This window comes from Bubalus bubalis, chromosome 6, assembly GCF_019923935.1.
Source record: "Bubalus bubalis isolate 160015118507 breed Murrah chromosome 6, NDDB_SH_1, whole genome shotgun sequence".
Lineage (NCBI taxonomy): Eukaryota > Metazoa > Chordata > Mammalia > Artiodactyla > Bovidae > Bubalus > Bubalus bubalis.
The window spans coordinates 24,241,710-24,265,486 of NC_059162.1; the positions used below are offsets into that span (position 1 = coordinate 24,241,710).

A 23,777-nucleotide genomic window follows, 5' to 3' on the forward strand; every position below is an offset into this window, starting at 1 on the left:
TTTTCTATGACTTTGCCTGTTTTGAACATTTCATACAAGTGCATTTTGTGATTGGCTTCTTTCACTTAGCATCGTGTTTAAGGTTTGTCTATTTGGTAATATTTATCAGTACTTCATTTGTTTTTGTTGTTGAGTAATATTCCATTGTATGGATATACCACATTTTATTTATTCATTCATTAGTCAGTGAATTCATTACTCGGTATTTGGGTTGTTTCCACTTTTCCAGGGAGTGTCCTGGTGGCTCAGAGGTAAAGAATCCACCTGCCAATGCAGGAGATATGGGTTTGATCCCCGGGTTGGGAAGATCCCCTGGAGAAGGAAACGGCAACCCGGTGTTCCTGCCTGGAAAATCCCAGGCAGAGGAGCCTTGGAGGCTACAGTCTTGGGGTTTCAAAAGAGTAGGTAGCAGCAGAACATGCATGCACTTTTCCAGATATTTCCCATGTGAAAAATGCTACTCAGAAAATTTCTGTAAAGTGTTTTATAGTTGTATGTTTTAGTTATCTTGGTATAGATCTAGGAATGAGATTGCTGGGTGATACGGTAACTCTATATTTAACATCTTGGGGAACTGTTAAAAGTGTTTGGAAAGTGGCTACACTACTTGGTATGAGAGTTCTACCACCAATGTACCAAGGGTCCCCGACTTAGGGTTGTTCAACTTACAGTTTTTCAACTTTACAATGGTACAAAAGCAATAAGTACTGTAGCAGAAATGGTACTTTGAATTTAGAGTTTTGATGTTTTTCCCCCCAGGCTAGCAACTCTCATGATGCTGGGCGTCAGCAGCAAGCTACAGCTTCCAGGCAGCCCCATCATCATGGGGGTAGACAACTGACACACTTACGATTCCGTACCTACACAACCATTCTGCTCCTCACCTCAGTACAGTGTTCAGTAAATGACATGAAGCATTCAACACTGCATTATAAAATAGATTTTGTCCTAGATAATTTTGCCCAAATATAGCTAATGTAAATGTTCTGAGCATGTTTGAGGTAGGCTAGACTAAGCTATGATGTTCTATATGTTAGCTGTATTAAATGCATTTTCAACTTAGGATATTTTCAACTTGATGGATTTATCAGGAAGTAACCCCACTGTAAGTTGAGGAAGATCTGTAAAGGAGTCCAAATTCTTTATTTCTTCAAACATTTTTGTTGTCGGTCTTTTTTTTTTTTTAACTATCCTAATGAGTGTAGAGTGATAGCTCAATGTGTTATTTTTTTTCTCAGCGTGGTTTTGATTTGCATTTTCGTAAAACGAAGTTCATGGCATCTGGTCCCATCACTTCATGGGAAATAGATGGAGAAACAGTGGAAACAGTGTCAGACTTTATTTTGGGGGGCTCAAAAATCACTGCAGATGGTGACTGCAGCCATGACATTAAAAGACGCTTACTCCGTGGAAGGAAAGCTATGACCAACCTAGATAGCATATTCAAAAGCAGAGACATTACTTTGCCAACAAAGGTCCATCTAGTCAAAGCTATGGTTTTTCCAGTGGTCATGTATGGATGTGAGAGTTGGACTGTGAAGAAAGCTGAGTGCTGAAGAATTGATGCTTTTGAACTGTGGTGTTGGAGAAGACTCTTTAGAGTCCCTTGGACTGCAAGGAGATCCAACCAGTCCATTCTAAAGGAGATCAGTCCTGGGTGTTCTTTGGAAGGAATGATGCTAAAACTGAAACTCCAGTACTTTGGCCACCTCATGCGAAGAGTTGACTCATTGGAAAAGACTGATGCTGGGAGGGATTGGGGGCAGGAGGAGAAGGGGACGATGACAGAGGATGAGATGGCTGGATGGCATCACTGACTTGATGGACATAAGTTTGAATGAACTCCGGGAGTTGGTGATGGGCAGGGAGGCCTGGCACGCTGTGATTTATGGGGTCGCAAAGAGTCGGACAAGACTGAGTGACTGAACTGAACTGAATAGACTAATGATGTTGAAGAGTTTTTCACGTGCCTATTAGTCATTTGTGTATCTTCTTTGAAGAAGTGTCTTTTCAAATCCTTTGCCCATTTTACATTGGATTATCTGTCTTTTCATTGTTGAAGGATGAGTTTTTTACGTAGTCTGGATACAACTTTCTTATCAGACATGATTTGGAGGTAACTTCTTCTGTTTTGTAAATTGTCTTTTACTTTCTTGATGTTTCCTTTGAAACAGAACATTTTAAAATGTTGATGAAGACCAGTTTATCTTGTTTTTTTTTCTTTTGTTATTTGTGCTATTGGAGTCATGGACTAGCAAATCACTGATTAACACAAGGTCAAATAGGAAAATTTACTCCTATTTTTTTTTCCCAAGCAGTTTATACTTTTGGCTGTTACACTGAGGTCCCTGATCCATCTTGAGTTAAATTTTATGTATGGTGAGAAGTAGGGGCCCAGCATCGTTCTTTTGCATGTAGATATGTGTCTACAGATATTCAGTTGTCCTAGCATTATTTGTTGAAGAGACTATTCTTTCTGAACTCTCACTTCTTTTCCATTGATCTATCAGTTCAGTTCAGTCGCTCAGTCGTGTCTGACTCTTTGCAACTTCATGGACTGCAGCATGCCAGGCCTCCGTGTCCATCACCAGTTCCTGGAGTCCACTGTAACTCGTGTCCATCGAGTCAGTGATGCCATCCAACCATCTCATCCTCTGTCATCCCCTTCTCCTCCTGCCCCCAATCTTTCCCAGCATCAGGGTCTTTTCCAATGAGTCAGTTCTTCGCATCAGGTGGCTGAAGTATTGGAGTTTCAGCTTTAGCATCAGTCCTTCCAATGAATGCTCAGGACTGATTTCCTTTAGGATGGACTGGTTGGATCTCCTTCCTGTCCAAGGGACTCTCGAGTCTTCTCCAACACCATAGTTCAAAAGCATCAATTCTTCAGCACTCAACTTTCTTTATAGTCCAACTCTCACATCCATACATGACTACTGGAAAAACCATAGCTTTGACTAGACGGACCTTTGTTGGCAAAGTAATGTCTCTGCTGTTCAATATGCTGTCTAGGTTGGTCATAGTTTTTCTTCCAAGGAACAAGTGTCTTTTAATTTCATGGCTGCAGTCACCGTCTGCACTGATGTTCTATCTTTATACCAGTACTACATTTTCTAAATTTGTGTAGTACTACATTGATTGATTTTGGGGTGTTAAAGCAAGCTTGCATTTCTGGAATAAATCCCACTTGATTATGTTGTGTAATGCTTTATGTATGTTGCTGGATTTAATTTGCTAGTGTTTTGTTGAGGGCTTTTGCATCTGTATTCATGACATTGGTGTATAGTTTATTTTGTTATGATGCCTTTGCCTGGTTTTGGTTTCAATGTAATACAGGCCTCCTAGAATGAGTAAGGAAGTGTGCCCTCTTCTTTTATTTTTTTGGAAGAGATTGTGAAGAATTGGTATTAATTTTTTAATGTTTGTAGGAATTCACTAGTGAAATCTGCTCTCTACCCACCACCGAGGGTTCGTTTTATTGTTGTTGCTGTGTCTGCTTATTGACTTTTCTGCAGTAAATCTGTAAAGTCCATCTTCACAGTCCTGTCTGGTCGCCACAGTCTCTGCTGGGTTAGCTTAGTGTTTGGGTAAAGATTGAGCTTGTTGTTGTTGTTGTTTAGTCATGTCCAACTCGTTGTGACCCCATGGACTGTAGCCTGCCAGGCTCCTCTGTCCATGGAACTTCCCAGGATGGAGTGGGTTGCCATTTCCTTCTCCAGGGGATCTTCCCAACCCAGGGAATAAACTTGTGTCTCCTGCATTGACAGGCAGATTCTTACCACTGAGCCCACCAATGATGTCTAAATGTTTTGATCCTATATTTCAACCCTTAGCTGAAGGGCTTACACAGGGCCTCAAGATAAGCCAGATGTAAGAGATTGGGGTTTTCTCACGTTTTTCCTGGGCATGTGCACAGCCTTGCCAGAGGCCCAGGAACATGTCAGATCTTTTCAAAGCCCTCCATAAGCATATCGTTTGCCAGCTTTTCTCCGTAAGATTTTTTAGCCAGCATCTTGTTTTTCTCCTCCTGGTATCAGCCCCTCAGGCAGCAGTAATATTAAGTCATTGCTGGTGATTATTTCTGAAACATGTCCTAAGAAGAGGACTTCTCCGACTGAGTGAACTCTAAATCAGGTCTAATAATCACCAGCCCTGCAAATGAGGGACTTTTCCCCATTTCCCAAATGGACAGCTGTCAGGTTAAGTAGTGACAATTCTCTAGGGTTGAGTCTTTATGAGGAGCTCCAGGCCTCAACTTTCCCTACCATTGGCTGCTAGGCTGCTGTTTTCATGGCCACACAGACATGGGGAGAGACTGATGGGGATTAGGCAAGTTAAAATGCCACCAGGCTCTCTGTTCTTACTGAGACTGTGATGTTTTTCTTAATTATTCTTCAGATGATTGCAAGCCTTTGGTTAATTTTCTAGAGTTTTATAAAAGTTGACTTTGACAGTTTTTGCTTGTGTTCTCATTGTTTTTATGGAGGAGCAGATTTTCAGAGGTTGTTACTCTGTTGTTTCAGCAGTCTCTCTACCTTTTCTAAGCACCAGAAAAGTTTTCATTTTATTTTATTCAAGACCAAGTGTAGTTAGATTTACAAGCCTTTTGCCTATTTTCACAAGCTGAACACACCCATGTGCAGGTTACATGGGTAATTTGTATTGATCTTTATTCCCCCTTCCATTTACTAACCATCCCTTTCCCAAGATAACCTGTTTTTAAATTGAATATAATTTAGTACATACTCTTTTACATCTGGCTTCTTTCATTCAACATTATGTTTATGAGATCCGTTCATGTTGTTAAATGTAATTTAGTCTCCCCCATTGCTGTAGTAGTCCCTTGAGTGAGTATACCACAATATATGCATTCTGTGTAGGTGGACATTTGGATTACTTACAATATAGGGCTATTACAGTACATTCTTGCATGTATATTTTTGTGAACATATGTAAACATTTCTGTTAAGATATATACATAGAAATGGAATACCTGGGTCATATGTTATATGAATTCTGAGTATTAGTGGATACAGTCATCATTCAAAGGCGGTGGAACAGTGTTTACATTCCCACAGCACGGTATAAAGGGCTTCCTTGGTGACTCAGATGGTAAAGCATCTGCCTGCAATGCAGGAGACCAGGCTTCAATCCCTGGGTCAGAAAGATTCCTTGAAGAAGGGAATGGCAACCCACTCCAGTATTCTGCCTGGAGAATCCCATGGACTGAGGAGCCTGGCAGGCTACAGTCCATGGGGTTGCAAAGAGTCGAACACAACTGAACGACTTTCACTTCAAGTCAGCACAGTATAAGAGTTCTGTTTACTCAATATCCTGACCGTACTGGGTAGTATTTTGGGGTTTTCAGCTTAATCATTCTGGTGAGTGTGTAGTGGTATCACTAATTTGCACTTAGAACACTTGGTCGGTTTTCATAAGGTTATACTGCTTTTTTCTTATCAATTTGTAAGCGTCCTTTACATATTCTGTTTACCAATGTATTCTGTTTGCAAACATCTCTTCCCACTCTGTGACTTGCCTTTTTTTCCTCTTTTTTAAAAATAATTTTTATTTACTTATTTATTTTTATTTATTTATCTTATTTTTGGCTGTGCTGGGTCTTCACTGCTGCATGTGGGCTTCCTCTAGTTGCAGCGAGTGGGGACTGCTCTTCCTTGCAGTGCGCTGGCTTCTCACTGCAGTGGCTCCTCTTGTTGCGTGTCCCCCGCATTGACAGGTTGATTCCTAACCGCTGGACCACCAGGGAAGTCCCTTTTTCCCTCTTTAATGGTTCAGCAGACTTTGGCATCAGGTGAAGAAGGACAGGGAGTGATCCCTGAGAGATGGGAGACAACGGCTCCAATTTACTGCCTGGAAAGAATTCCCAAGCAAAGCACACAGTGTGAAAGTGTTAGTTGCTCAGTTGTGTCTGACTCTTTGCAACCCCAATGGAGTGAAGCCCGCCAGGCTCCTCTGTCCATGGAATTCTCCAGGCAAGAATACTGGAGTGGGTTGCCATTTTCTTCTCCAGGGGATCTTCCTAACCCAGTGATCGAACCCGGGTCTCCTGCATTGCAGGCAGACTCTTTACTATCTGAGCCACCAGGGAAGCCCCTTTTAATAGTGGTATTTGATAAAAATATGTTATTAATTTTAATGTAGTTTCAATTATCAAGATTTTTGCTCTCTGTTTAGTGCTTTTCAGATCCTATTTAAAAATTCTTACTGACCAAAGGAAATTAAAGATGCAATCAACTGGTTTATTTTTTCTACAAATTTTTTTAAATGTTTAGGCAAAAAATTTTAGCCAACCCTGAAGAATACCAGTGTTTCCTCATGAGTGTATTTTAAAGATGATTGTCCTCTTTCATTCACAAAAGCACCAGCAAAGAATCAAGTCTTATACAGCTCTATTCCAGAATGGTTTTTTTCCTTCCTATCAAGCCCAGCAATTCCATTGAGTATATTTCTTGGCCCATTTGTTTGTAATCCCCCTGTCTTCTGTTTTCAGATATAAAGGAGCCCATTAGAGTTGAAGTTCTCTCACTTTCTGCTCTCCACTGTTATCCCACAAAATAGATCCTCATCTGTATTTATTTCTCTTCCTCATGTTTCAGTGGAAGATGTAGGTTTATCCCACCTTAAAAAAAAAATTTTTTTTTTGTTCTCAATCCCTACCATTTACCTTTGTTTCTATCCTCCTTAAAAAAGAAATGTCTTACACACATGATAAAATTGCATGGAACTAAATACACCCGCACAATGAGTGCATGTAATACTGGTGAAATCTCAATAGGGTGGACGGATTGTATCAAATTCTGTTTCCTGATTGTGAGGTTGTATTGTATTTATGCAAGGTGTTGCCTTTGGGGGAAACTGAGTGAAGGGTATACTGGATCTCTCAGTAGTATTATTTCTTACAACTGTAAGTAAATCTATAATTATCTCAGCTTAAAAAGTTAAAAGATTCTTTCTGAAATTTCTATAATTATAATGACTGAATCGCAAGCTGGAATCAAGATTGCTGGGAGAAATAACAACCTCAGATATGCAGATAACACCACCCTAATGACAGAAAATGAAGAGGAACTAAAGAGCCTCTTGATGAGGTGAAAGAGGAGACTAAAAAAACTGGTTTGAAACTCAACATTCAAAAAACTAAGATCATGGCATATGGTGCCATCATTTCATGGCAAATAGAAGGAGAAAAAGTAAAAGCAGTGACAGATTTTATTTTCTTGGGCTCCAAAATCACTGTTGATGGTGACTGCAGCCATTAAGTTAAAAGATACCAGCTTCTTGAAAGAAAAGCTATGACAAACCTAAACAGTGTATTAAAAAGCAGACATCACTTTGCTAACAAAGGTCTGTATAGTCAAAGCTGTGGTTTTTCCAGTAGTCATGTAAGGACATGAGAGTTGGACCATAAAGAAGGCTGAGCGCCAAAGAATTGATGCTTTAGAATTGTGGTGCTAGAGAAGACTCTTGAGAGTCACTTGGACTGCAAGAAGATCAAACAAGTCAATCCTGAAGGAATTCAACTGTGAATATTCATTGGAAGGACTGATGCTGAAACTGAAGCTCCAATACTTTGGCCACCTGATGCAAAAAGCTGACTCATTGGAAAAGACCCTGATGCTGGGAAAGATTGAAGGCAAAAGGAGAAGAGGGCAGCAGAAGATGAGACGGTTAGATAGCATCACTGAACCAATGGACATGAATTTGAGCAAACGTCTGGAGATGGTAAACGACAGGAAAGCCTGGCGTGCTGCAGTCCATGGGGTCACAAAGAGTCAGAGACCACTTAGTGACTGAACAAAAACAGCAATCATTTATTGAGTGCTTACTGTATGCTAGGTACTCTACCAAGCACCGTCAGGTGAATACTGTTGTTAATCTCATTTAATACATGATAAAACTGAGGCACAGAGAGGTTAAGTCATTTATACAGGGCTACCCATCTAATGAATGGCAGAATTAGCATTCAGAAACCATGGCCTAACCTCAGAGACAGAACTCTTATGAACTCTGCTCTATTTCCTTTTTTTTCTTGTTCCATACTTAATGGATACTACTTTGACATTTCATATTTTCACAGGTGTTTGCCATACCTTTTGTTTAGTTACTCTTTTTTAAATTAATTTTTACTGGCATATAGTTGCCTTACATATACACTATCGATACTATATACAAAATAAATAACAAATGATACCATACTGTGTAGCACAAGGAACTCTACTTAATGCTTTACTTGTATATCTGTCTTTATATCTGTCTCCTGGTCACATTTCAACCACCGCTTTATAGTTCAGCATTCATCCCAGTCACTGCCCTGAAATTGCTTTTTGCCGGATTACCAAGGGATTCTTTTTGGTCCTAACCATTCTTTCTGCAGCCTTTGTTACTGTTCATACATTCAACAGATATTTATTGAGCACCTATAGTGTACCAGACTCTTGTTTTACAGCAGTGGACAGGGTAGGCAAAATGACTGTAACTGCAGAATACATGTCTTTACTCGTTACGATTAAGAGGTCAGAAATCTTAAATCACTGCTGACTTGTTTGTGGATGGTCAACAGACCACTTTATTGTTCCGTGTTTTTGTTTTTCTGTAGCTGAAACAGGTTATATTTTTATTTTGTTTGTGATTTCACAACAGAAGTCAGAATGTACTATATTTAATACCATTTTCATTTTCTCCAGATAGAAATCTGATCACTTCCAAGCCGTAGCCATGAATATGAATAAATTAAGCAAGCCAAATCCTAAAGTATAGTACCCTTCTGATGTACTTATTAATGATAAATTATGAAAATTATTTGCCTTTGACCAAAAAGTCTTACTGTTTTTCTATATAAGAATAATTGAATTAATTTTATGCCACATTATTTGGAAACACCAGGAAGATGTCTGCAGAATATTCAATAGGTCTCATTCCATATATCCAAATATAAAGCTACTCCAAGGAAAATACTTGACTTTATAGAGACGTCACGGTAGCTGTTTGCATATCAAAAGCTGAGCTCTTGAGCCCTAGTTGAAGGAAAGGGATCATCTTGTCTCTTTCCACATGTTCATGGTTATTTTCTGTGTTTTTATTCCTTTCCTAATTCAGTAAAGAAAAAAAAAATCTCTCCTAGTTTTTCATGTCAAAAAACAGCTCTTATTTTATTAGTTCAAGTGGGAATGTTTTTTGCTGGTGACTGGAAGCGACTATAATCCTCTTGCTTCCAGCCAGGGTTCCTGTTTGTCTGATAGCTGTTTGTTTACAGCAGCAGTTAGCAATTTGCATGGACAGTGCTGTCAAAGTCACTGCCCTCAATGAACCCCAAATGCCTCTTGGAAGAAAGATGACAGATTCAGCCCAGCAACTTGCAAAACTTTAAAAGTGATTCCTTGTCAAACATGTGAAAAACAACTCTTCCCTCCCCATGACTTGAGGGAAAAAAAAAAGAGAAACTATCTTATGCCAGATGGCGATTCCTTGCTAGTAAAATAGGCCTGGGCTGATTCAGCTTCATTCCTTTATGTTCCATTTGCAAAACCCACAAAGAACACATTTGGGGCCACTTTCCAGAGCTGGCAACCGTCTCTGCTTTTTAAGGAAATCAGATGGGCACACACACACAAAGCCACAATGGATGAAGGGCTCAGAATCCCCAGGGTCCTGAAACGGGATGCATAGGCCTTAAATTCTCAGTGACCAGTTAGAACTTGGCCCAGACCCAAGAATCATCCCAATTGTTGCCAGATTTGGTGACTTGATTTAATTTGGTTAAAACAGAAACAAATTGGGAGAAGGCTATATTTTCTTGTTGATTAAACCTCTTCTTAAAAAAAAAAAAAGGAAAAAATAGAAACTATAAAAACACGCTTTCAGATGATAAATTGACTCCTAAATTTCAAACTACTCTGGGTGTAAAGGACTCAGTCTTTAATTTTCAGTCCACTACCTTTTTTTGCCATGTAAGATATTACAGCTGCTTTCATATATTTAGAGGATTGGACCAGTGTGTATGCGTGTTTGTGTGTGTGCATGGGTATATCTTCTCTTTGGCTTTTATTTTTTTTTACATATAGTTGACTTATTATATTAGTTTCAGGTATATAGCATAGTGGTTCCATATTTTTATAGATTACACCCCATACAAAGTTATTATAAAATCCTAACCAGATCCCCTGTGCTGAAATAGATGGCTCAGGACATAATGAAGTCCCCTCACTGAAGATGCTAAAGCAATGTCTGGTCAGCTGCCGGCTAGGAATGTTGTGAAGAAGATTGAAATACTAGACTAGTAATGGTACTGGGTAGTTTTTAAGATGTCTTCTGCATCTAAAATTCTATGCATTATGAATTAACTCCCTTGATTTTTTAAATTACCATGACCTGGGATATTTTAGTCAAGGTAATACCTATTGTCCATTTCGTTTTGCCTTATATGCAAGATGATATTGACCACCTTTGTTAATGTTCTATTTTATTTCTTCAGGTGTCTGAGCACACACAATTAAGTTGGATCCTTACCTGCATGGTCAGATTACCTCGATTACAACATTTACACCAGTGGAAGGTAAATGCCATTGATCTGATTAATAAACAGAAAGAAGTTCAGTCCCCACTGCAGCTGTTTTTCCCCTCTCTGTTTATTTTTGTGTTAGGCTCTGGGAATCCTGAGTTTTCTGGCTTGCTATGCACTAGTGGCTAGCAAGACCAGTATCTTTAACCTCATCACCTCAGGGTATGAAAGAGAAAATAGAAGGATTCTCCAAGATTCTTCCGAACTAAAAAACTAGTTACAAATATCCAGCTTATTCATTATTTGATTTTATCTATGCATGGTCAGTCCTTAGTGACTGTTAGTTAGACTTGGTAAGACTTTGAATGTGCCACATTCTAAGTAACAAACAATCACCATTTCTGGATTACTAGACCCTGAGGTTGCCTCCACCAGAATTAACTGGCCATTAAGGCCTGAAGGTTATCATTGTGGGGAGAAGAGACTACATATTTTATTCCATATTTAAACAAATTGAGTCTAAGCAACAGTTCAAACTCACAGAAAAATTAAGTCTGTTCTTTTTCTAAGAAGTTCAACTGAGAAATATAAATTGGGTAATTCATAGTATTCCCATGTAATTTTGCAATTGGATCACACCTGAAGGTATGTAGCCCTCCAGGACATCAACACTAATTTTAGTTTCAAGCTTCTTTGTAGCATATTTTCAGGGCCACTAATTTCCTTAAAAGCTTGTTCAGAAGGCTGCACATACACTACAGAGAGAAACAGAGCTTTAAACTGACAGTACCTGAATAAGGCATACTGGTGGTGCTGTAGAATCATTACCTGCCAGGAGTTAGAAACAAAATTGATAATGTTCTCTATCATATGTTGGTTTGCGGCAAGACTTTCCCATTTTATCATAATATGGTAATGCTGAACTGAACACTGAAATACTTTTCAGTTCGGTTCAGTTCAGTCGCTCAGTCATGTCCGACTGTGACCCCATAAATCACAGCACGCCAGGCCTCCCTGTCCATCACCAACTCCTGGAGTTCACTCAGACTCACGTCCATCGAGTCAGTGATGCCATCCAGCCATCTCATCCTCTGTCATCCCCTTCTCCTCCTGCCCCCAATCCCTCCCAGCATCAGAGTCTTTTCCAATGAGTCAACTTTTCACATGAGGTGGCCAAAGTACTGGAGTTTCAGCTTTAGCATCATTCCTTCCAAAGAAATCCCAGGGCTGATCTCCTTCAGAATGGACTTGTTGGATCTCCTTGCAGTCCAAGGGAATCTCAAGAGTCTTCTCCAAAAGAACTGATTTAATGCAAAATGCTCCTACTTTAAAATAGTGTCTAAGAATCTCCTGGAACACGTTGCCAGTGTTACCAGGCAACGTGAATAAGCCTTCCACTAGTCTGTGATTTCTTATTTGTGAGGAAAATATGAATTTCAAAGCTAGTCTTACCCTGGAGCTTGGAAACTGCCTTCAAGGGTCATTCTTTCATTAACAAATACTGATGATGCCTTCTGCTAATCTCATAGCACGCTAAGTACTGGAGATATCATAGTCGCCAAGATGGATGGATGCAGCACCTTTCATGAGGTTTGTAGTCTATTTTGGAACAGATTCCCAGGTGGCACTAGTGGTAAAGAACCTGCCTGTCAGTGCAGGAGACTTAAGAGATGTGGGTTCGATCCCTGTGTCAGGGAGATCCCCAGGAGGAGAACGTGACAATCCAATCTGGTCTTCTTACCTGGAGAAGCCCATGGAGAGAAAAGCCTGGCAGGCTGCGGTCCATAGTGTTACACAAAGTCAGACACGACTGATGCAACTTAGCATGCATGCACAGTTAAACAAAAAATCAGAGTATGAAAAGTTTTAAGAGGACAAGGTTTCAATTCTATGGGAAGACCTAAGAACCCCTAGCTTGGTTTTGATTGGGGCAGTGAGGGGCAAAACAGTGGGGTAGAAGTATAGGATCAGCGCTGCTGAGGTCAGGGTTATTTGGAGGATTGATGAGATAACATAGGTGTGAGGCATCTGGGGCCCATAATGGGCATCCAATAAATATTAGAACTTCGGACATCTCCCCACTTCCTTTGTAGTTTCAAGATCTAGTATTCTAATATAAAAAGACTATAAATCTAATGCAGTAGCAATTTTTAAAAGTTGGGTTCTTTTCTCATTTGTTTGTTTCCAAATTAAATTTTTGCTAGAATTACCTGATAATCAGTGCAAACTGGCCTTTATCATGGACATTATAATAAGGAGATGTACTGAAGGAATTGTATGGTCAGCTTTCAAATTTCCTATGAACGCCCTGTAGCAGTAATAGTGCTGTAAGCCAGAAACTGGGCTTCCCTGGTGGTTCAGTGGTAAAGAATCCTCCTGCCGATGCAGGAGACGTAGGTTTGATCCCTGGGTTGGGAAGGTCCCCTGGAGAAGGAAATGGCAACCCCCTCCAATATTCTTGCCTTGGAAATCCCATAGACAAAGGAGCCTGGCCGGCTACAGTCCATAGGGTCGCAGAAGAGTTGGACATGACCTAGAGACTAAGCAACAAAAACAAGCCAAAAATTGCTGGAAGTAACCAGAAAAGCCTGTAACTAAATTATGGAACATTAAGACGACTAAAGGGAGAAACTATTGTATTCAGATCCAGCCTCAAAAGGTACGTCTGCATTTTGGTTTAGGAAGCCCAAATTGTGAGGGCATGTGTGAGCCTGATTCTCGGAATCATGCACGTTTATAAATTGAGTTGTTCATTTCACTCAGGAATCACTGGATTTCAGAGAAGTAATTCATATTAGATAAATAAAACTTATTTACACACCAAAATATCAATTTAACGTGCACACTTAGTTGTGTCCAACTCTTTGCGACCCCATGGACTGTAGCCCACCAGGGTCCTCTGTCCATGGGATTCTCCAGGCAAGAATACTGGAGTGGGTTTCCATTTCCTCCTCCAGGGGATCTTCCTGACCCAGGAATCGAACCCATGTCTCTCGTCTCCTGCATTGGCCAGCAGATTCTTTACTACTGTGCCTCATGGCAAGCCCCATTTATCAGTTTACACGTATGATATACCTAGACCTTGGAAGCAGTTACCAGTGAACTGCACACAATTGTCCCTGTTAATAAGCAACTCTACCCAGAAAGCCAAATTTCCTGTAGCAAGGGGGTTAGTACCACTAGGGCTGATGTTCGGGGTGTGCATACCAGTAGTTTATTATAGTCAGCACCCAGGACTCACCAGTTGCTAAATATTTCTAATATCACCTCCAGTGTTTCCATTAGCTTCCCTGTTAAGGAAATATTTTGGTTTTTACAACCTGTACTGTTCATTGGAATCACTTTACTCTCACTGCATTCCCACCTAAAGATCATGACAGATCATTAGAATTGGTAAGATGAAAATTTCTCTTAGTTTCATTGTTTTTTAACACCATGATTTTCAGGGGTTTGTTTTAATGTGATGTTAAGGGGGCATTACAGTTTTGTCAATAGCACAGTATGAGACTTCTGGAAAGTTTCCACAAACAGTTTGATGTTAACTAATATAATGTCATGGTGTTTTCCGACCTTCCCCATGAAATCTGGAATTTATCTGATTTGGAGTCTAGAAAATGTTAGACTTTTATTTTAATAAAATGGAAAAGAAATAGTGGCAGTGCAGGATTGTTTCAAGGGACAGTGGGGAAGCGGATTCACCTTATTCCTGCCTAAGCCGGGACTGTGGAGGCAAGCCAGCCAGAAGATGGCCAGATTTGCTAAAAGGGACTGAGTCAGGATGTTGTTACAGGTGGCTTCAGATCACCCTTTGCTTGCTTTTAAGATTTCTTAATTTAGCATTATAATTAGGTTCATGTCAGATTTGTTTCTCTCCTCTCTTTTCACCCTACAGGCAAAGACTGCCAAGGAGAAGCAGAATGGAACCGTGGGGCTGCTCACATACCCAGTGCTCCAGGCAGCTGACATTCTGCTGTACAAGTAAGGAGCAGAGTTCACCCCAGCCCTAAATGTAGTCATGCTGACAAGAGAGTGTCACCTGACTCTAGAAAATTTGGCCCACGGGGAAGGATGGTTACAGCAAGGGGCAGGCACATGAATCCATTTGCATCTATTCCCCAGTAATAATGCTAAATCAAACCAGTCAGTCCTAAATGAAATCAACCCTGAATAGTCTTTGGAAGGACTGATGCTGAAACTGAAGCTCTAATACTTTGGCCACCTCATTGGAAAAGATCCTGATGCTGGGAAAGATTGAGGGCAGGAGGAGAAGGGGACGACAGAGGATGAGACAGTCGGTTGGCATCACCAACTCACCAACTCAGTGGACATAAGTTAGAGCAAATTCTGGGAAATAGTGAGGGACAGAGAAGCCTGGCATTTTGCAGTCCATGGGGTCGCTAAGAGTCAGAGACGACTGAGCTACTGAACAACAACAAATAGAAGTATGTTTAAATGTGAAACTAATAATTTTAAGAAGTAGCGTTTAAATAGCACTTACTATGGGTTGCAAGCAGCCATAAGTAATTTATGCCTGGGGTTAGGTGATAACAAGGCCTGGACCTAGGATTTGTGTCTATAAAGTTTATGTACAGAGTCTGTGTTCTTAACAGTATGGGATATAGTGTTCACTTCAAGAGTTTTAAATATTGATTTCTCAGATAATCTAGCCTCCCAAGAAATGCAATTCCATAGCACTTGCTGCAGCTATGCAAATGCTCTCTATCTCCTCTAAGACCAGAGCCACTAGTCACGTGTGGCTGTTAACACTTGAAATGTTGACAGGAACTGAATTTCAGCTTTAATTTTAGTTGATTAAAGAGCTGCCTGTGGCCAGTGGCTACTGTATTGGACCGGAGAGCAAGTTTTTCAACATGCTATAAGGTGCCCTCACTTTTCTTGAACCCACAATCTATAAATCAGCTACTCCCGCCGCTTACAGGTCTCAAGACTATATAACCAGAGGATGCCAATGCCTTGCACTCTCTGTAGGACTGGCCAGGGCTTCTGACCCCATTCCTCTTCCAGTTCTTCCCTGCTATCCCCACATCACCTCCCTTGACGCCTATTTGGCCATTTAGAGATAAAGCCTCCCAGTCAGCAGTCGCTCATAGCCAAGCATTGTTATAGTGAAAGCTTCTGAGGAAAAAGATAAATTTGATGAGTGTTTTTTACTCCTTTCCTCTAAAGCCCTGACCCCAATAAAAGTGCCTCTTCTGTGGGAAAACTGGAATTCTTTGCATATAAATGTGATAATAGCATGGAGATGATAGTGTATGTTCCTTGTGACATGACCCCAGAGCCTTTGTGCAATGATGGTGGAAACAGCCAGAAAAATAGTTGCTCAGCCCTACATATAAGGAATGTCCATTAGTACATACAAGCTGTCTTCATTTCATTAAATTTAAGTTTGATTCACATTATGATTATGTGTCTGTTTGCTATTTTAACTTGAATGCTGGGCCCCTGATAGCATTTATTATTTATAATAAGTAACTTTGGACTTATCCTGGGAAATCTAGAACATTTTTCTCCAGAAGCTGCAAATCAAAGTCTAAGAAGGATCTAATAGTATAGTTTCCCACTGAAGTAGCATATTTACTTAGAAAGGTTCTACAAAGAACCTTGATTTTGTCACCTGTAAAGAACAGAAAAATCCTTCCTAAAGGATTATAATGAAATACGTCCCTTGTCTATGCTTGATGGTGATATCTCTGACTATCACAGTCTTATGTCTAGTTCCATTTTCAAGGGCTACTTCTACATAGAACCAGAGGCTGATTTTTCAGCACCAGGATTTGGAAGCACACAAGCACAGCAGATTTCTTTAACAGTTCAAGAGCTCTCATGGGAGAGTCCTCTGAACTCAGGGCTATGAAAAAAAAGCGAATTTGAACAAGAACGATTGACCTTTTTGTAATACCATGGAACAGAGAGTAGGAGGGAGCTCTAAAGGGCCTCTCCTCCAAATCCCTTGCTCTGCCGATGTGGCCCAGGCAGGCTAAGCAATCTGTCCAAAGCTGTGGAGCCAGACAATGGACAGAGCAGGCTCGGGGTGTGATCATGATCTCCTGAGGCCAGTGCTCACCCTCCTTAAGGAGCCAGTCATAAGTTATGTTAGGAGGCAAGATCATCACATGAATAACCAGAGCAGTATGAGGTCATCTATACCAAAGTGATGATGAATTTGTTTTCATCAGTTGCCCAAAAATATAATTGGCAGAATGATAAAAATCCTATAGTTTCTTGGTTAATGGTACATAGCTCAGGGACTTATTAAATTCTGTGTAAATTGAAATCACCTAGTATATACTCAATACAGAGATTTTAAGAGTACAAACAACAATTTAAAAGACTGACATTGGCAAAAGTAGCTCCTTAACATCCTCAAATTTTTCACATCATCTACCTTTCTTTCAACCCAAGTGTGAGGTTGAGAATGTCCTCTTTTCTTACATAAAACAATAGTTATTTCAGATGCGGCAGGTAAACACCAAGAGCTTTCTAGTAGCTTCCTGTCTGTCTCACTCTGCCCAACGTCAGCAGGTTCTCACAGTTGGTTAAGACTTAAAAATTAGTAGTTCTTTTCCACCCTCAATTATTCCCCTGTAGCAAAAAAAAAAAAAAATATTCCTTCTTTAACTCTTCCTGATCTATTTAGTGGTTGCTGCTGCTGCTGCTGCTAAGTCGCTTCAGTCATGTCCGACTCTGTGCGGCCCCACAGACGGCAGCCCGCCAGGCTCCGACATCCCTGGGATTCTCCAGGCAAGAACACCGGAGTGGGTTGCCATTTCCTTCTCCAGTGCATGAAAGTGGTTAGAATATACACTAAGAATGCCATCAGATTCCTTCATTTTTCCTGTTTTCTGAGAGGAAAATTATGGCGGCAGATTTTTGCCTATTCCTATCAGGATTCTGCTATATTAATTTGTTAAACGAAAGTATTTTTCCATACAACTAGGAACTGGAACTTCCCAGGTGGCCCAGTGGTTAAGACTCTGTGCTCCCCATTCAGGGGGGCCTGGGTTCCATCCCTGGTCAAGGAACTGGTACCCACATGCAGCAACCAAGAGTTTGCATGCCACAACTGAAAGACCTCGCGTGTCACAATGAAGATCGAAGATCTTGCCTGACACAGCTAAGACCCAGGGTAGCTAAAATAAATAAATAAATTTATTTTTTAATCCAAGGTAATTGTCTATATTCAAGATGATTATCTCCTACCTTAGCCTAGAAACCATCTACCTCTAACGCCACAATCAGATCAAAGATGTGGAGCTAGTAACTGCGTGCTCCTTTTCTTACGAGAAACAACCCTATGTTTCTGTCCTGTGTGGTCTCAGGCCAGACATCATGCTACCAGCCATGCATGCTCCAGCTCACAGCTCTGTTCCTTTGGATTTTTTTCTCCTGCCATCTTCCTTCAGACTATTCCCAGGAGTACTGTTGCCGCACTATGCACATCCCCCGTTTCCTGGGCATGTGTGTCCTTTGGGCCCCTGCAAAGTGTGCAGACAAGTGCAGTAAACTCAGCTCTGTTTACTACAGCATTTACTCTGCTGACATACATTTCTCATCTGTCTTACTGTGCTTCCTTCCAAAGTTTGCTGCTGCTGCTAAGTCGCTTCAGTCATGTCCGACTCGGTGCAACCCTATAGACGGCAGCCCACCAGGCTCCCCCGTCCCTGGGATTCTCCAGGCAAGAACACTGGAGTGGGTTGCCATTTCTTTCTCCAATGCATAAAAGTGAAAGTGAAGTCGCTCAGTCGTGTCCGACTCTTCGCGACCCCATGGACTGCAGCCTACCAGGCTCCTCCATCCATGGGATTTTCCAGGCAAGAGTACTGGAATAGTGTTCCAAAGTTTAGAAACTCCTAATTGCTTGATAATAAGTAGCAGAGGCAGAACTCATCCAGGTCTGATTTTTAGCCTGTACCATTGTTTTCCCTACAACACAGCTCAAGCACTTGGGGTATTTTTTGTTTGAGATATTTCTGAATTTTGAAAAATATGATAACTAGAATGTTTATGAATATATACATTATAAATATAAATAAATACAAAAATATATATATATACCAAAAAATTCATATTTTTTCTCACAAGAAATCTATATGTGGCCCCTCATAATATGTTGATGTGCAGAGCTATTATAGATTTCATGTTTCTTTTGTCAAAATCAGCATTAGGATGAGTGGCCCATGATGGGCTAGAGAATAAACATGAGGGAAGGCAGTGGAAGAGAGGCTTTCCAGATAACTGTATGAAAGATTTATGTAAGTGTTTTGGGGGAACTTGGTAAGGAACCCAAGAATGGAGGTTTTGAGACCATCTTAAGCTTGAGAAAGTGAAGTGAAACTATTAGTTTCTCAATCATGTTCAACTCTTTGTGACCTCATGGGCTGTAGCCTTCCAGGCTCCTCTGTCCGTGAGATTTCCCAGGCAAGAATACTAGAGTAGGTTGCCATTTCCTTCTCCATGGGATCTTCCCAACCCAGGGATCAAACCCTCATCCCATGCATTGGCAGGCAGATTCTTTACCATTGAGCCACCTGGGAAGCCCCAGACAATTCAGTGTACTCTCCTAAAAGCAGGGGGAAGGTATTTGTGCACTTTTAAGAACAGGGTGAAATGATCTGATTTATACTTTTAAAAGAGAATTGATTGATATGCAAAGGATGAGTCGTAGGGGCTCAGCCAAGGTCGGTAGGCTACTAAGAGGCTCTTTCATTAGTCTGTTTAGATCACGAAGGTGGCAGTGAAGATGAAGAGAAGAGACAAATTTAAAAGATTCTAGGATGCAAGATGGCTAAGACTTCATAATGGATTGGATGTGTATGAGAAAAAGCCATCAGGGATGTCCCCAGGTTTCTGACTTATACAGCAGGATTGATGATGGTGTTGCCATTCACTGAGATAGGGAATACTGTAGAAGGACTAGCCAGAAGAATTTATAACTTCATGTGGTGTTTTCTCTTCTCTTAGAAGCTTTAACTCCCTAGAAGTTAAAACCTTTATGTCTCTCATAGTCCTGACACCAGGCCTTGCACGTCATTGATCTTCAATAAATAATTGCTAAATTAAGGAGTCATTACCAGTGGTGGTGATTTCATCCCTTATAAAAGGACAAGCAGCACCAAACCCCTATTCCAGCCAGGTTGGTTAAAGGCAGCAGCACTGAAAATGCACAAATACAGCCAAAGAAGTAGGGGGAAAAAAAAAGGAACAAATTTCTGTGAGCAGTGATTATTCATCTGGACACTAATCCTGCCTGAGGGGTGGGGTGGATCCCAAGTGGATGTAGATGCAACAAGGAACTAAGCAAAAGAAACATGGTTTAGTCACCAAAGAAGATCAGACGCATTGTTGTGTGACAGAAGTTATAACAATCAAAATTATGAAAGACTTTTGTTTTATGTTGTGTCTAAGAAAGTACAGTCAGGGTAAGAAAAAAAGAAAATGGGGAAAAAGAGAAGACATTAATATGGAGATCATTATGTAGGGTATAAATTTTAAAAGAACAGCAGTAAATTATTTGAAGTGAAAGGAAGACTGCGAGGAGAGAGGTTGAAAATGTGAAGAGAATAAGCCCCATAAGTGGGCAGAATCAAAGACAGGCTGAATTAATGTAAAGTGTAAACTCAATGGATGCGAAGGAAGGGCCAAGATAAATTATAGGAGGTGAAAGGAGCAGCAGGAGCAGAGGGAGGAAAGACTAGAAACAAACAAACTAAAGTCAGATGAAAAAGCCAAGTGGAGCAATTGGTCCAGGTGAAAAAAATTAAAAAAAATTTTAATCCCTTTTTGTAAAAGCAAAACCTCTCAGGATTGTTAGCAAAGAGGCAAGGATCCGACAGAAGGCAAAGACTTATGCAGAGTCATTATGAAAACTAAATGTGTTTTCTGTTTAGTTTGGTTGCTTTGTGAATCTGGAACCATTTTGACATGTGGAAATATTCATTTTGATGTGCTTAAAGTGTATTGATTATGGTAATTGTTTTTTCTGTGTTAGTTGCAGTCCATTGTGATTTCCTATGGGCTACTGTAATTGCTTTTTAACCTACCCTGTTGGCTAATTTGGTTTGGGGCAGTCAAGATGACCTCTGCATGTCAGCCTTACTGTAATTACAAGGCAGGAGTGCAAAGTCCAGTCACAGAAGAGAAATTTAGGAAGGTGTGGTGAGTACATGTACACCTCAGAGAGGAGCATGTACAGGGTTGTGGATACTGCGGGAAACATAAAAAAGAAGATTTTTGTTTTCATTTCTCATCAAGTCAGTAACTTTCTGCTCCAGGCTGTGTGAAAGGAGATCACAGGACATGATTTTGTAGAATTTCCTAAATAAATCTACTGACCTTCGAAGAAGAGAAATGACTTCCTGACCCTTTGTCATGGTCCCTGGATTTTCCCTTTCCTTTCATTATCCTGTCCCTATTTTCCTTAAATTAAAAGACTCCTCAGAAGTCCTATATCATACCATTTATATTTGGGGATTACCTAATCAGATATATGAACTGCCAGTTTGTAATACGTTTTCTACCCAAATCAGGATTGCTGCCCAGGTCTGTGGCTGTCTCAGGGATTCTATGTTGATATTTATGTTTGTGGTATGAGTCTGCTATCAAAAAGGAAAATGGTCCTGGTTTGAAAAAAGTCACAACGTACCACACATCAAGGTCCCAATATTGTCATTCTTGTATGATTTTGTCCTTCATGCTGTCAGATTTAATGAGTTTACATTATACTAATAGCCCGTGTATATTGAGCCCTTACTATCAAGGACTATGCTTGATTAGCTTATCTAATCTTTGAAACAACAGTAAGAGGTCAGCACCATTATGATCCTCATTTTATAGAGGAAATGGAGGCTTTAGAACAGTAAGAAACTAGGCTATGATAACTCAATAGTAGCTAACGGAGCTATGATTTTAACTCATTCTGATTGTTCAGTTCAGTTCAGTTCAGTTCAGTCGCTCAGGCGTGTCCAACTCTTTGCGACCCCATGAATCGCAGCACGCCAGGCCTCCCTGTCCATCACCAACTCCTGGAGTTCACTCAAACTCATGTCCATCGAGTCAGTGATGCCATCCAGCCATCTCATCCTCTGTTGTCCCCTTCTCCTCCTGCCCCCAATCCCTCCCGGCATCAGAGTCTTTTCAAATGAGTCAACTCTTCGCATCAGGTGGCCAAAGTATTGGAGTTTCAGCTTTAACATCATTCCTTCCAAAGAACACCCAGGACTGATCTCCTTCAGAATGGACTGGTTGGATCTCCTTGCAGTCCAAGGGATTCTCAAGAGTCTTCTCCAACACCACAGTTCAAAAGCATCGATTCTTCGGCGCTCAGCTTTCTTCACAGTCCAACTCTCACATCCATACATGACCACAGGAAAAACTATAGCCTTGACTAAACGGACCTTTGTTTGCAAAGTAATGTCTCTACTCAAGGAGTAAGCATCTTTTAATTTCATGGCTGCAGTCACCATCTGCAGTGATTTTGGAGCCCAAAAAGATAAAGTCTGACACTGTTGGAAATAGATTGAAAAGCAAGACAAGGTCTCAAAAAGCTTATTTGCTAGCAGGAGAGAAAGCAAGATACAATTAAATAAGCAAACAAATGAAGTAAAATTATTAGACTAGGATTAACACTATAAAGAAAATAAATAAGATATTGTGAAAAAGAATAACAGGGAAGCTAACTTTGGAGAGTAGAGTTAGGGAAGTTTTCTGCAAAGAGGTGATATTTAAGCTTAGACCTGAAATCAAGGCACCAGTAAGAGTTAAGGGAGGAACATTCTAGTAGAATACAAGAGCAATACATTCAATAGATCCAGCGCCCTGCCTTAAATATTTGAATTATAAACTTTCCAGGATTCATCATCTTGTTTTCTGTCTTTATAGAGTTCAGTAGCAGGAGAGTCAAGTCTCTCACAAATTCATTTCGATGTTCTGATATAATTTAAGCATTCTATATTCAACCAGGAAAAAGTGAGAAATCACTTCTACTATTTCTATTCTTTTTAACATATTGGTACATTTCCCACAGGTGGTGTTAGTAGTAAAGAACCCACCTGCCAATGCAGGAGACACAAGTGATACAGGTTGAATCCCTGGTTCAGGAAGATCCCCTGGAGTAGGAAATGGTGACCTGCTCCAGTATTCTTGCCTGGAAAAATTCCATGGACAAGAGGAGTCTGGCGGGCTACAGTCCATGGGGTCGCAAAAAGTTGGACATGACTGAGCACATGCACACATGCACACAGACACACACACACACACACACACACACACACACACACGCCATTTCCTCCAAACCATATTTTGCAGCTAACATTCCTTGTTTGCACACTACATACCAGGCACCAACTATGAGCTTTGCATGCATTGTTTTACTCATTTCTCAAGCAACTCTGTGAGTAGGAACTATTATTAGTCAGCTTTAAAAATTTTTTTAAAGAGATTTAGTTTAAACAACTCACCCAGGGACACCCAGCTGCTGAGTGGCAGAGCAAGAACCTGATCCCAGCTTAACACCAGAGCACCCACTCTAACCACTATGGCCTCTTCTTTATCTGAATGCACATTATATATATTTTCCAAAAAGTTTGCATCCTGAGTGGGTTTTTTTGGTCTTATGTTTTACCACATCATTACATATTTTATGTTTTTAATGATTTTTATGTTTTCTTTGTTTTGGGCCTTTTGCTCTATAGAGAGATTGTGTTTTCTTTGCTTTTATCTATTCCAGTGATTTGGAAGGTGTGCTTTCTGGTTTTAATTCTAGTAGTGATCATCTTGAAACAAAGACCACCCGAATGAGAACAAATAGGCTTTCACAGCTTGCCACAGCAAGAGACCCAGCCACCATTACTTGTGTTCTGCAGCCAGGTGGGGGAGGAGAGAGGCTTTATAGGAAAGGAAGTCTTCAGGGATGCTCTGTTGAGAGATTGTTGCCATGGGGAAGTTGGAGGCTAACTAGAAATGGGGCATCTTATGTGATTGGTTTGGGAAATATATTTGACTTTCTCTGGTTGGTCCTAAGTTGGACAAAGAATTGGGATGTTGGCAGTTATTAACCACATCTTGACCATGCTGGGTCCATTCCTGCAGAGACTGGTTTGTCTTCCTTGGTTGGTTGCTCCAGAGGTTTTGGGTCAGAGATTTTTGGTCATAGAATGTCTGACCATTGTCCATTTGTATACCAGTTTGTCTCTTTTTGAAAATATATTTTTGAGTCTTTCATTAATCCTTTCAAGTAAAAAAT

General features: G+C 40.4%; 1 protein-coding gene across 6 annotated transcripts in view; it reads left to right on the top strand.

Annotated features, from left to right (window-relative positions):
- The window catches only part of WARS2 (tryptophanyl tRNA synthetase 2, mitochondrial), a 94,712-nt gene that overhangs the window by 63,293 nt on the left and 7,642 nt on the right, over positions 1 to 23,777 (top strand). For 5 of the 6 annotated variants that reach the window (XM_006049363.3, XM_044944485.2, XM_025288013.2 and 2 more), the window contains 2 exons: positions 10,490 to 10,570; positions 14,409 to 14,494. In XM_006049363.3, coding sequence (XP_006049425.3) covers positions 10,490 to 10,570; positions 14,409 to 14,494 — 167 coding nt within the window. The remainder of the gene's footprint in view (positions 1 to 10,489; positions 10,571 to 14,408; positions 14,495 to 23,777) is intronic. The other variant, XM_044944486.1, reaches the window with a different exon arrangement.